At 46.9% G+C, this 14,540-nt stretch overlaps 1 protein-coding gene across 1 annotated transcript in view; it reads right to left on the minus strand.

The window, feature by feature from the left end:
• The window catches only part of COL22A1 (collagen type XXII alpha 1 chain), a 287,201-nt gene that overhangs the window by 213,102 nt on the left and 59,559 nt on the right, over positions 1–14,540 (minus strand). The window contains exons 6-8 of the mRNA XM_064384626.1: positions 12,943–13,218; positions 3,922–4,002; positions 2,782–2,904 (exon numbers count right to left, since the gene is read on the minus strand). Of these exons, the coding sequence (XP_064240696.1) occupies positions 2,782–2,904; positions 3,922–4,002; positions 12,943–13,218 (480 nt within the window). The remainder of the gene's footprint in view (positions 1–2,781; positions 2,905–3,921; positions 4,003–12,942; positions 13,219–14,540) is intronic.

Raw genomic sequence — 14,540 nt, forward strand, 5'->3', positions numbered from 1 at the left:
GACCTAGCTGAATAATAAAAATTTTTGCAAACTCGATTGAAGATTGAAACCACTATAAACAATGTCTGCCTGTGGCCAGCGTTCTGCCTCCTAGGAGAAAACTTTCAGACTTTCTAGGCCCTCTTTGTTGTATTTTTTTATCGAAATGAAGATAGAGGACAGAAATGACACCTGCTTAATGAGGTCGATGTGAAGTTCTTCCACTCCATGGGGCTATTTTGGGGGAAGGGAACAGCAGGCCCCTTCTCACCCAGCTGCGCTTGGGAAGTTCTCTAGCAGGACTGATATGAGCTCCCTGGGACTCAGCCATGCCTCAGAGCTCCTAGTTCCCCAACCAGAGTGTAGACTACAGAATTTTTGAGGGCTCAATTCTATTTGTCTTAAAACCTCAGTGCACAGCACAGAGCACAGCACATAGCGGGTGCTTAATGTCTATGGTTAGACGTTAGAGGAAGGAATGATGAAGAAAGTCATTTATTGAGTCATGCCACCCTAGGCGTGAGGCTGAAAATGTGTAAGTGGAACAGCCGAAACTTGTCATGCTTAGAGGAAGAGAGGGTGTGTTCCTTTATCCCTCTCTCCCTTCCATCTATCCATCCACCTACCTGTCCATCCATGTCTTCATACCCTGATTGATATAAGTATCAACTCAGCCCTTATTTATTGGCTTTCTCTGTACCAGGCTATACATTAGTAGCGGAAAATACAGACATGGAAAAATCCCATCTCTGCTATCTGGAACTTGTGATTATGGAAGTAACGATAAGGAGACATTTTCAATCTAACATGATAATTGTTATAATAAATAGAAGCACAGGGAGAAAAAGGAAGATGCTGTCATGGAAACAGCAGGTGCTCAGTGAATAACTATTGACTGGTTAGATGTAGAATAAGGAAAGGAAGGAAAGAGGAAGAAAGAGAGGGAGGGAAGTGGGAAGAAAGGAGTGGGCACGAGGGAGGGAAGAGGGAAATTACATAGATCATAATGTGTGCAGAAAAAAATTCTTGGGACGTCTCGAAAGAAGAGCGGGCATTGGTCTGGCATTGCTCCTGGCACAGTCCATCTGTGTGTACACTGGCTTGTGACCAAAACCTCACCATGCCATCACCCCTCATCCTACTCATTGCCTTAAGCAAAGATTCCAGTGGATTTGGGTTTCAACAGCTGCTTCTGTTATTTCATTGACATGTAAAAACCAGATCCACAGCCTGACTGTGGTGGACCTTAGCCTGCCAGGGGTGGGTGCGGGAGCTGCTGCCTGGTGCTGTGTGCCCCAGCCCTGGCTTCTGCCTCCACCCCCTCCTATCCCTTACACAGGGCCCAGGCTGAGGTGTTCTTAAGGTCACCCACTGCCCAGAAACAGCCTCACCTCACAGCAGGCTTCCAGCTTGGGCCTCCAGCAAGGGAGGCCAGAGTTTGATGTCCCCCTTGACTGAGAACACCCTGAGGGCTCCCTGTATCCCAGGGTCTGGTTTTCTGGGTAGCACAAAAGGAAGGAAGGCAGAGTGTGAAGGACAGAGGGGAGGAGAGAAGGGAAGAAAGCCGGTCTGTCTACCAGGATAGGCTTCTGAACGGAAGACTGCTGCTGCAATACCCAGGGCAGGCCCGCTCCAGATAACTCCCACCGTCATCTCGTCCTCTTGTCTGTGCATGCCTTGTCCCCAGCAGAGTCACCAAACACCTCCCACATGCAGGGACTGAGCTGAGAGGAACAGACAGAGGGAGACAATGCGCCCAATGCGGGAGATGAAGGTCCCAGGCGCCATCGGCTCAGCAGGACCTCGCAGAGGCTTTCCCCAGCGCAGTTCTACTTGGTGTCTGCATCTTGTCAATCTTCCTGTTTCTTCTACTAAATACAGAAGAACTTTTCCCCCCTTATCAAGGGTCACTGTCTACAGAAAAAGAAAACAAATCACAGCCCTGGGCACACAATGCGATGTTTATTCTAGTCTGAGTCCGTTCTAGGACAGTCGTGGTGGTGTCCACAGAAAGGCACCACTTTTAAAAACCAGGAACAGATATACACATATACACATATATCCATTCAATAGTTATTCATTGAGCACCTGCTGTTTCCATGACAGCATCTTCCTTTTTTTCCCTGTGCTTCTATTTATTATAACAATTATCACGTTAGATTGAAAATGTCTCCTTATCGTTACTTCCATAAAATCACAAGTTCCAGATAGCAGAGATGGGATTTTTCCATGTCTGTATTTTCAGCTACTAATATATAGCCTGGAACAGAGAAAGCCAATAAATAAGGGCTGAGTTGATATATACACACCTATGTGTGTATATATACATACATGTATGTGTACACACATATATACACACTATATATGTGTGTGTGTGTATATATACAAGAAAGATAATGCATGGCTAATCAAAGAAAACATTGAGAAGAAAGAATGAGGGTGTGCTCCTGCAAAGTACAGTGAAATCCTCACTCACTGTCCTCTTCTGAGCCTCAGTCTCAAATGGCATCCCGTTTGACTCAGTTGCTCCTGAGTGGAGATCATAACTCAGGAGGGAAACCTGAGGAACCTACCATCCGCTTCTGGAAAGCGTTCCTCAGGGCCTAGTCTGCAAACCTCCCCTTCCAGTGCGCACAAAAATCAAGAAGCAAGAGGTCCAGGGCACAACAACAGGGGGCTGTGAGCTGACAGCCATGGGCCTCCCGGTGACCCCCTGCCCTGGCAGGCCACATGCATGATGGGAAGCTCCCACCTGTACCACCCAAGGTCCTGCTGGGGCTGCGTGTGGACTGCAGACGATACCTTCTCTCCGGCTGGGCAGGAGCAGTTGATGGTCTTCAAAAACCCAATCTGTTCACTGCCTGGGGTGGGAGGCCGCTGGGGTGGGGGTGGAGGTGGAGGCTCTGTCACCACGGTCACCTGGCACTGGAAGGAAAGCCCAGGAGGTCAGAACCTGGCTCTTCACCCAGAAGACACTTCCTGGCAGGAGCACAGTGTCCGGTGCTTCTTTGGAACCAGGCAGGCAAAGTTGGAGAAAACCCTGAGGATGTCTCTCCCAAGGCCTTGGGGTGGAAGGCCTGGCCACCCCAGGCTCAGCTATTTCACTGGCTGGCTCAGCAACCTGTAGGAATGGCTCTGGGTCTCACACCTCGCAAATGCTCCACAGTTCCTGCCATCCTTATCCTCACCTCCTCCTCTTCCTTCTTCATCCCATTCCCTTCTTCCCTCGCCCTCTGACTTTGCAACCAGGTTCACATGGCTCCACATTCCCAGTGCCTGCTGTCTACCTGCACACCTCTGGAGCCCTGAACCGGGTGCACTGGCTGGGTTTGAACCGGGTCCTGGGGACGAGGCTAACCAGGCATTGCATGGATCTCACCCTGCAGCCCGGGAAGCTGGCTCCATCACTATTCCCATCTTTCAAGCAAGCCTGTAACCAGGACTTCGCAAAGAAGGTTGGAAAGGGAGAGGCCTGAAATGGGGCAGGGGCTGAAGTCTGAGAACAGAGCAGATCCTGCTCAGAGGGGCTGAAAGGGCAAACCTTGCTCTCTTGGGTCACCCATGTCCTGACCTCCCAGGCTTGCTGACCAGCCCAGGGCGCTGCGGCCTCTCCCACCTCTGGGTGCTGGTGTGGCACAGGCAGCCATCCCCTCCTAAGAAACACCCTCCCAGCCCCTGCCTCCCACATCCCCTGGAGCAGGGTGTCATCACTCAGCTAGCAGCACCGCGGTTACACTGACTAAGGCACAGACCACAGTAACCCCGGAGGAACCTGCATGGCTCGGCTCCCCCACCCTCACCCTAAGCTCCCTCTCAGGCCATATTCTGATGGTAGATGTCTCCCTGACCCCCGGCCACCCGTCCCTAAGCTCTGGACTCCCCCTCCCTCTGGAGGCCACACACCCATTTCCTCCCATCCTCTTTGTGCAAGAGTCTGCTCACCGGACCCGAGGGGATGTCACAACAAGTCTCCAGTTCTGCGTGTCGCGAGTCACAATAGATCACAATCCGCTGTAGGTCAAACTGGAAAGAAGGAGAGAGATAAGTTGTAGGGACTTTGGAACCCAGAAACCTCCATGGTTTCAGACAGACCCTGTCCTCTATCTGGTTGTACTTCCTCTTTGTGGGGGGTCTTTCTGAGCCCACCCCTGGGCCATTCCTGCCCTGGGCTCCACCCTGGATTTTCACAGGGAGCTAAGCATCATCTTCCCACATCCTTGATCTGGCTTGGCTGTGTGCCCATCCAAATCTCATCCTGAATTGTAGCTCCCATAATTCCCACGTTTCGAGAGGGACCTGGTGAAAGATAAGTGAATCATGGGGAGGGTCTCCCCCATACTATTCTCGTGATAGTGAATAAGTGTCATGAGATCTGATGGTTTCATAAGGGGTTTCCCCTTTTGCTTGACTCTCTTTCTGTCTTGCCTGCCACCAAGTAAGATGCGCCTTGCTCTTCTGCCATGATTGTGAGGCCTCCCAGTCATATGGAACCGTGAGTCAATTAAATGTCTTTCCTTTATAAATTACCCAGTCTTGCGTATGTCTTTATTAGCAGTGTGAGAACAGACTAATACAACCCTCTCCTACAAGGGAGAGCCCCTGTGCAAGGGGCTTCGGGACACATGTTGAAGTCCAGTGTTTCATTCTACGCTGAAGGTGCCATGGCCTCTGCCTTCAGCCACACACACAAGGCCACACTGTCATCCTCTCTCCGTGTCACCAGCACCGCATTGAACAAGCCCCTCAATGACATTATTGCAAGGCCTCCAAGTTCCACGTGTCCCTATTTTCCATCTCTCCAGTCACTTTCACAGTTGTTTTGCTGAACTTTTAAAATAAAAACTTACTTCTGTCACACCTTTTCTATGACGATCCCTTAAAGACTTAAAATGTAAAAAAAAAACTAAAATTTAAAGGGGCTGTGGTACTAAACATACATCTACATGCATGAACACATTTACACACACAGAGTCTGCAGACAAAGCCCAGGCCCTTTTGCAGGACACCCAGCCTCCCAGGGCCTGGCTCTGCCTGGCTCCCCTGGTGTCTCTCTCTTCACTCTGCACCTGCACTCTGCAGCATCTAACCACACGGCAAACCACACCTGCACATTCACACCTTGGCACGTGGTGCCTCTTCTAGGAAAGCCCTTGAGCAATAAGCAGCCTCACAGTCACCACCCAGAGCCACACCCAGGCATCCCCTTTTGTGGTTGTTTTTCAAGAACACCCACAGATTTGGAACTTAATTCCCCTCCCCTGGTGTGAAGTGATGGCATGTCATTTCTGAGATCAGGTCATAAGAAGACTGGCTGCTGTCTTGAGTGTGTTCTCTCTCTCTCTCTCTCTGTGCATGTCTCTCTTCTTCCCTCCCTCTGTCATCACTCACCATGGGGTACAGAAGCTGGCATGTTGTGAGTTATTCAGTGGACAGGCTCAGGTGGAAAGGATTAGGGTGGCTGCAACCATTACCTGGCACAGAACAAAGGTTCTCCATTCGACAGCTCACGAGAAGCTTCCAACAGCCCCTAGTGAGCTTGGTGGTGCCTTTTCAGCCTTATTTAAACTTTGAGATGACTGTAGCATTGGCCAGAAGCTTGAGGGCAGCCCAGCGAAAGACCCTGAGGGAACCACTCAGCTAAGCCACTCTCAGATTCCTGATCCATGGAATCTATGAGACAGTACATGCTTGTTGTTTTAATCTGCTTTTGCTGGGGGGACGGGATAGTTGTGACACAGACACAGGTGTAACTGATGCACCTCCTCTACAATCAAGAATTCATCGGGCCCTCTTCTCTGCCACATGCGCACCTTGCATGGTATCCCCACCCAGATCTCACCTTGGATTGTGATAATCCCCATGTCTCAAGGGTGGGGCCAGGTGGAGATAATTAAATCTTGGGGGTAGTTTCCCTCATACTGTTCTCATGGTAGTGAAGAAGTCTCAGGAGACCTGATGGTTTTATAAATGGGAGCTCCCCTGCACAAGCTCTCTCGCCTGCTGCCATGTAAGACATGACTGTGCTCCTCATTCGCCCGATTCCACCACGATTGTGAGGCCTCCCCAGCCATGTGGAACTGAGTCAATTAAACCTCTTTCCTTAATAAATTACCCAGTCTTGGGTATGCCTTTATTAGCAGCGTAAGAACAGACTAGTACATTGCACACACAGCTAACATCAGACACCGCAAACTGTAGGATAATTAGATGTCTGTGTGTCCATCTTCCTTCCAGGCTCCAGGACTTCTGAGAACAAGGACTAAAACCCAGGCAGTGCTGCCTTCTTAAGCACAAACCCGGGGCTCTTGCTAATGTATCAGAGCAGTGGGCAATCTCCCACTCTCCCCAGACCCTGCAGGACATGGTTCAAGCTCATCCCTAGTCTGCCATGCTCATTGCTCCCTTCCCTTCAGCCATGCTGGTTTCCTCCTGCCACCCTTCTGTGCTGGCTCCTCAGCTGCCTGTCCATACCCAGGCCCTCCCTGTCACTCTAGCACATTCTGAATGTGGTCCTAAGAGTACTTCCCACAATGGATGATTGTGTCTGTTTCTTAGCTCTTTTTTAAACATCCCTAATGGAACATAGACCATGAGGGCAAGGCTCTCCTGTCTCCTGTACTTCACTAGAGCAGTCCCTGACTCATAAAAGTACTGTAGAACAGATGGCCGGGTGGACGAGTGGATGAATGGATGGGCATTTATCAAATGGGGCTTGAGCTCAGTCAGTGGAGGCGGGGCGCTTATTGCATTGAACACTGATGTGAAGTGCCCTGGACTTGCCCCTCCCCTGCCCCCTTCTCAGGCCCCTGTTGGACTCGGGAGTCCCTCTGCATGCTGATGTGCCCCTTGAAGCATAGCCCCTCACACCACTGACTTTGTTCTGCAGAAACAATAACAATTCCATTCACCCGTCTGTTTTATTTCCTGTAGAGACCGCAGCCCAGAAACAGGAGAAAATGACAGAATGAAAAATTGTGGTTTAAAACAAAGCCTACTTTCAGGGATGGCCCTGCTTTCTTCATTATCAAACATACTCACAGCAGCTGGGCCTGCCTGGCAAGGCCGCAGGGACAGGGAAGGAGAAGGAGACAGGAGGCAAGCCAGGGACAGAGCATGCTGGCTTGGGATCTGGGCAGCCAGAGGCGTTCTCAGGTGGGGTGAGAGGTCCTCTGAGCCAAGAGAGGCCCCTTTCCAACTGCCTGAAATCGCAGCATCACCCCAGCCACCCAATCCTTCTCTGCTTTGCCTCGCTGCCCTATGCCCTGGGATTTCACCTCCTGATATCACTGTGCTTCCCTACTCCTGTCTGGAAGTCCTGCTTAGGTTCTGCCCTTGGCAATTGTGTGTTGAACTGCTGCATGGGTCTGCTTGGCTCCCTCTGTGTCCCACCCATCAGCAGCTTGGAGACCCTTTGCTGGCTGCAGTATGGAAAGCAATTAGAGAGCACAGAAAGCTGGAAGGCTATGTTCGGCATGGCCCACTCTGAGTCTCAGCTCTGCTCTTCTCTCATATCAGCTGTTCAAGTCAGGAAAACTGAACCTCCGTTTTCCTTTCTGTGAGAGGGACTCACAGGGCTGTAGCGGGGACCAAGGAATAGAGAGCCCATGAGAGCACAAGGTTAGCCACAGATGAAGCTTCAGTGTAGGATGTGTAAGATGCCCCAAACCACGTGGTTACAAGTACCACAGATGATGTTTCTGGAAGATTTACTAAGAGACAGAGATGTACTGATTCTCCATTTTCCTGAAACTTGGCTTTAATACAAAAATGCAACATGGAACAATGAGTGTAATACCCCTATGGACACTCTTCATTATTCTCTATTGCCTCTAACCCAGTTGAGAACTCCCCACATGCCAGGCACTGTTAGGTGCTGTGTTTACATACTAGTGATCTCACTCAATGCTCACAATAGCTCCGACAGGTGTGAGTCCGCTGTCTCCTTCCTATAGATGAGAAAGTGAAGGTGCAGAGAGGTGAGGCCACTGGCCTGAGTGTTTTAGTCTAGTTTAGTATACCTCAAAACATCTATTTAAGAAGTAGCAAATTTATTTTATTTGGGGAGCATCAGTAGCAGAGCTGGAAAGTGAGTTAGAGAAAGGAAGTTAGCCAGTAAAGGGCTGTTATCAAGGGTGTTACCACTGTGGCATCTGCAGTTTACATGTGTTGGGGAACTCTGAAGCCCATCAAGAATATGTCACTCAGAGTTAGGATGCCAAGAGGTGAGGGAGCTGGGGTATTAATATTCCAACTTCCAGCAGTCCTTGGTGGAGGGCTGCTCCTGGGGGTGTTGATGCCTACTTAATAATGGATAGCACTGTCTCAGGCAGAGAGGGAAAACCCTCAGGCAAGACAGGTGCAGGCAGTTGGCAGCACAGCTGCTACGCACTGAAATGACAAGGACCCAGGGGGATGCAGGTGGGGAACCAACCACTTCTGCTATACTAGGGTGTTGTATGTGGTGGGGATGTGTCCACAAGGAAATTCAAGTCTAATTTCCAATCCCCTTCTTAGGAGTCAACCATGTAATACAGATGGGTGCCTTGGAGAGTACCGGGAAGCTAATCCTCTTCCTGTCTTCAAAACCTCCCAACACCACCGTGATAATGGGATGATGGTGGTGATGATGTTCATGATGACCAGCATTTATGGAACCTGTCAGCATTCCAGGAAGTTTTATAAGTACTTCACATATGACATAGCATTTAATCACACAACAACCCTGTGGAGTGAGTGATCATTTTTCTCATGTTACAACTGAGGAAACAGCACCAGAGAGGCCATAGAGGAGCTTAGACTCCAAAACAATTTTGTTTAATTTGAAGCCTGGGACATGCATTTTTAGGGACGTGGGGCTATTTGCTAAAGTTGGCTCTTGTTTTTAGAAGACTGTTAACTCAAATATAGTTTTCCACTACCTCAAATAGAAATATAACGGAAATCTCATTGTTGGATGTTTGGAACCAGGGTTAAAAGGATTTAATCTTGCTCTATATCTTTGGACATGTCTATTATTCCCTCTGAGCCTCAGTATCCTTGTCTGTCAAGTAAATGAGGGGCTGGAGTAGATGCTTTCTTGGTTCTCTACAGCTCAGGGGTTATCTGTTTCAGGGACTGACAGCAGAACCAGGCAGCTCACAGAGCCAGAATCCTAGCCTGACCGCCCAAGGCAGGGAACATAAGCAAGTTGCCTGATGCTTTTGAGTTGGAATCTCCCCACCTACAAAATGTGAGGAGCATCCACCCACCTGGCCTGAATTTAGGATTAAGAGGCGTTGTATTTGTGATTATGAGGCCCCCTCTGGGGGAGGTAACAGTGATCCTTACTGTGTCATGAATACCCCAGAGCTCCATCTTCTCCAGCCCTTTGATGTACGTTATCTTAGGGAGGGAGCAGTTTGTAAATGGACCTGGAAGTCAGGCTGCTTGAGTGGAAACCCTAACTTCCATTTGTTGGCTCTACGATCTCGGAAGAGTCCTCGGATTCTCCAGGAGCATCTCTCTCCATCTGTGAAATGAGGGTGTGCACTGTATCTACTTTCTAACGTTGTAAAGATTTTGGTCAGAAATGGGGAAAAGAAGCACTTTGGTGCAATGCCTGGCACAGAGTCTCTGCACAAGTAGCTAGAATTAGTAGCAGGCTGAATAATGATTTTCATAGTTTTACTTTGATTTTACTATTTTTTGCTTAATTTGGTTCCACATCTATTATCTTATTTCATCTCCTCAGCAATAGTATATAAAAACAAACAGAACATGACTCCCGTTTCAGAGATTAAACAAACAAACAGATAAACAAAGTCTGGAAAACATGAACAGTGTGTGGCTTGGGTGACGGGTACTGCAGCTGGCTGGCAGTGGCTGGCATGTGAGCCGCAGTTTGAGTGTGTCGGTCCTCCCACCTCTGCAGCTCCCAATCTCTCCTCTCCCCACTACCTCTGACCAACTCACTCTCAGCTTCATTTTTTTTTTTTTTTTTTCTGAGATGGAGTTTTGTTCTTGTTGCCCAGGCTGGAGTGCAGTGGCATGATCTTGGCTCACTACAACCTCCACCTCCTAGATTCAAGCAATTCTGCCTCAGTCTTTCGAGTAGCTGGGATCACAGGCATCCACCAATGTGCCCACTTATTTATTTATTTATAAATAAATATATATTTTTAATTATATGTTTTAAAATAAATATATAATTTATTTTTATAATAATTTTTTTTTTTTTTTTTGAGACGGAGTTTCGCTCTTGTTACCCAGGCTGGAGTGTAATGGCGCGATCTCGGCTCACCGCAACCTCCGCCTCCTGAGTTCAGGCAATTCTCCTGCCTCAGCCTCCTGAGTAGCTGGGATTACAGGCGCCACCATGCCCAGCTAATTTTTTGTATTTTTAGTAGAGACAGGGTTTCACCATGTTGACCAGGATGGTCTCGATTTCTTGACCTCATGATCCACCCGCCTCGGCCTCCCAAAGTGCTGGGATTACAGGCGTGAGCCACCGTGCCCGGCCTATAATAAAAAATTTTATAATTTTTTTATTAGAAAAATAAATTTTTCTTTTATATTTTTAGTTGAGACAGGGTTGCATCATGTTGGCCAGGCTGGCCTTGAACTCCTGACCTCAGGTGATCTACCCACGTCATCTTCCCAAAGTGCTGGGATTACAGGCATGAGCCACTGCGCCCGACTCAGCTTCATTTTTAAAAATCAGTATGCACAGGGACATTGATGTTTATCGTTACATTAACAAAGCAAGTTATAACAAAGTCTATAAACTTGTTTATGATGTCTTTTGCTGGAACACTACTTCCTAAAACTTTATGCATCCCGACTTACTCATTTTTTCTTATGGTTTATGTTTCACAAACCAGGAAACAATTTTGCAGCATGTATGACAAATAAGCAATTAGTATACAAAATATGCAAACATTATCTAGAAATCATTTAGTAAATAAAATTAGCATAGTAGTAAAACAGGCAAAGATATGGCCTAGGATTACCAAAGGGGGACATGGGAACCATCAGTAAACATAGGGAAGGATTTCCAGTCTCAATGGTAATCAGGCAAATGCATATGAAAACTACAATATAACCCTGTATGCCCAGCAGACAGGCAAAACAATAAAACATTATATACATATAACTTATACCATTATATAGATATAAATTATATAATGTTTATATATATAATGGTACATTATAGATATTAATTATATAAACGTAATCTATATAATTTATAGCTATATAATTTATATCTATATCCCCATCATTTCAGTGCATACCAGCTGTGCTGCCAGCTGCCTCCACCTGTCTTACCTGACGGCTTTCCCTCTCTGCCAAAGACAGTGCTATCTGTTATCAAGCAGATATCAACACCCCCAGGAGCAGCCCTTAGCCAAGGACTGGTGGCAGTTGGAGTATCAATACCCCAGCTCCCTCACCTCTTGGCATCCTAACTCTGAGTCACATATTTCTGATGGGCTCCAGAGTCCCCCAACGCCTGTAAACTGCAGATTATCTATCTATACATTATATAATTTATACATATAATGTATATATATGTTTATACACATAATGTATATGTGTTTATATACATGTTTAATGTTTATATATTTATATACACACACACACATATAAATGTTGCTTTCTAGAGAAATTTGAAATAGGTGGGAAAGTTAACAATTGTGTACCCCACAGTCCAATCATTAAACTTGAGGGTACATACCCACAAGAAATGCTATTAATTCATCTGTATCTCAAGCCTAAAGTGCAGGGGTTGCTCACATTCTCCTCATAAGTAAAGTGCATGGAGGTGTACCACCCTTTGTAAGGTCCAAGACTTGCTAATTATGATCGTGACACCTTAGAAATGATCTAAATACCACTGACAGGAGAATGAATGAGGTATGAATGAATACATAACAAAGTATGCATTAGCTTAAAAAAATTAAAAGCTTAGATACATAGTTTTGAGTAGCGAAAACAAAAAAGCCAGATGCAGTCCATTACTTACATAAAATTCCAAAATCTCTCCTATACCTAATGATATTATATTTACTTATGGTTATGTATACATGGATTCATAAAATGGTTTTGGGAAGAGCTTTCCCCACGTCATGTTTCTTGTGATTTCTCGGGCAGTGGGGGTTGCTACTTGGCACGGGAGCTAAGATTGACTTCAGCTTGAAGACAGAACATTTGATCACTGTGCAAAGTGTCTATGTGTATTGTGTGTATTATGCACATACTTATGGTGCATGCGTCTCTTTGGGTACAGATGTGGGTATGTATTTCTAGAGCGAAGAAGAAAACATAAAGGAATGAAATAAGAGAAATGAAGCAAGGAGGGAAAAGAAAAAATCAAAGAAGAAAAGAACACTGGTTCAGGATGAAAGGACAAACGTCCAGTTAATTCCAGTTGTTATTCCTAGTTGGTGCAATGAGGATGATTGTTATTTATTTTCCATATATTTTTCCTATATTTTCCAATTTTTTTTACAATCAGGAAAGAAGGAAAAAAAATCTGTATTTAAATTTGCCAGAAACTATTATATATATCTATCCACCTACCTGCATATATATATTCATATATTATATGTACATATGTGTGTGTATGTGTGTGTGTGGCCTTTGCAGACCATGCAGCCAGAGCCATGTCAGTCTAGCTCTCTTTTTGTGGGTACTGGTGTCCCCAGTGCTAAGGACAGTGCTTGGCACATACTAGGTCCTCAATGTATATGTGATGAATAATGATGGATGGAATGGCTGAAAAACTGGATAAGTGAATGAATGGGTGATGGTGAATTGGGGTTCCAATATAGCAGGTTTCTGAGTCAAGATCTTTCCTTCTAAGATGGTCCAAGGTGGATTTGGTACATGGTTCGTGCAGGTGTGGGAAACACTGAGGGCACTTAGCTCCCAAGTCTTCTCCCCAGTGGCCTGGAACCTGGGCTGCAGAAGGCCCCTGATACTCACATCGATGGGCACACTGTCGTAGAGGCGCTTGCCAATCACGGTCTTCCCCTGGATGTCAATGTTCTCCCGCTCCTCGATGGGCAGTGTCTGCACCAGCGCACAGTCGATGTACAGGGAGACGTTCTGGGCCTGGATGCTCAGGGCGATCTTGTGCCAGTCCCGGTCAAAGAGGTCATTGACCCGGGAGCCTCGGAAGACCACCCTGACAGCGTCTTTCATGGCACCTACAGCGTTGTACTCCACTGCCTTATTTTCACCATCCAGCCGGATGGAGACCTGGGGAGGAAAGGACCAGAGACTCCTTGAGCTTCTTGGGGCCAAGGGAAATGAAGAGAATGGGAAAGGAGAGTTCAGAGTCAGGTCTGGCAATCCTGAGTCAGATCCTGGCTGTGACTCTTACCAGCCAGTCACCTGCCATCCGACCTTGGACCAACCCCTTCACACCTCTGCGCCTCAGGTTCCTCCGCACACAATGGTGTTAATGATGTCTACCTTGCAGGCTGTTCTAAACCCAGTATTAAATGGAATCATTGCACTCATACGTTAACCCAGGAGTCACAGCCTCAACTGTCTGGAAGGGCTATGTAGGTAAGAGCTTTGGTGAGACTCCAAGACAGCTGGCACACAGAGGGGCTTGAGTTGTGAGACCAACCAGAAATCTTAATTAGTTTCAGTGTCTTTTAAAACCCTGGACTGGTTAAACCAAATGTATCTTCTGGCCAGATCTGTTAACCTACACGTTCTCTCATTTGAGGATAAAGCTGGAGCTCCCATACAATAATGTTTCTTGATGGCATGGGTCTGATCTGTCTGGGTCATTGGGTTAGCCTTTGCAAAATGCACAGGCATTTTGCAATGGACAAATTCTGGAGAAGATTTTACTTCTAATTTTTTTTTATTGTTGTTGGTTTGTTGGTGTTTCATTGGTGGTTTTTGGAGATGGAGTCTCACTCTGTTGCCCAGGCTGGAGTACACTGGCGTGATCTCAGCTCACTGAAACCTCTGCCTCCCAGATTCAAGCAATTCTCCTGCCTCAGCCTCCCGAGTAGCTAGGATTACAGGTGTGCACTGCCACGCTCAGCTAATTTTGTGATTCCAGTAGAGACAGGGTTTCATCATTTTGGCCACACTGGTCTCAAACTCCTGACCTCAAATGACTTGCCCACCTTGGCCTCCCAAAGTGCTGGGATTACTGGCATGAGCCACCGCAGCCAGCCTGGTTGCTTTTTAAGAATAAATGGGTATATTCTCATCCATGTGCTCATTTTGTCAACCCTGCAGAATCATCCTGTGTGCCCAGCAGGCAACATGCCGGGTGTCAGGAATGCAACAGTGGGCCACAGATACACTATTGGTGCCCAAAGGTATGAACAGGATACAAGGCACAGAACATGAGTATCCACTGAGTGAATGAAAGAGTGAGTATTTTCTTGTCCCATCTCTGCAAGGTTAGTCTTCATCTGCTCTAATATTCATGTTTTGCCCTTCCCTGTGGCTCCCTGCTCCCAGGATCTGACCTTTTAGGACTTCTTCACCTCAACTCCTGGGCCCTTTGGTTTCTAGTTGAGCTTGGCCCATTGGAAGTCCATTGGAATGGA

Source organism: Aotus nancymaae, unplaced genomic scaffold (assembly GCF_030222135.1).
Source record: "Aotus nancymaae isolate 86718 unplaced genomic scaffold, 86718_ANA_hifiasm-v0.15.2.pri h1tg000036l, whole genome shotgun sequence".
Taxonomy (NCBI): Eukaryota; Metazoa; Chordata; class Mammalia; order Primates; family Aotidae; genus Aotus; species Aotus nancymaae.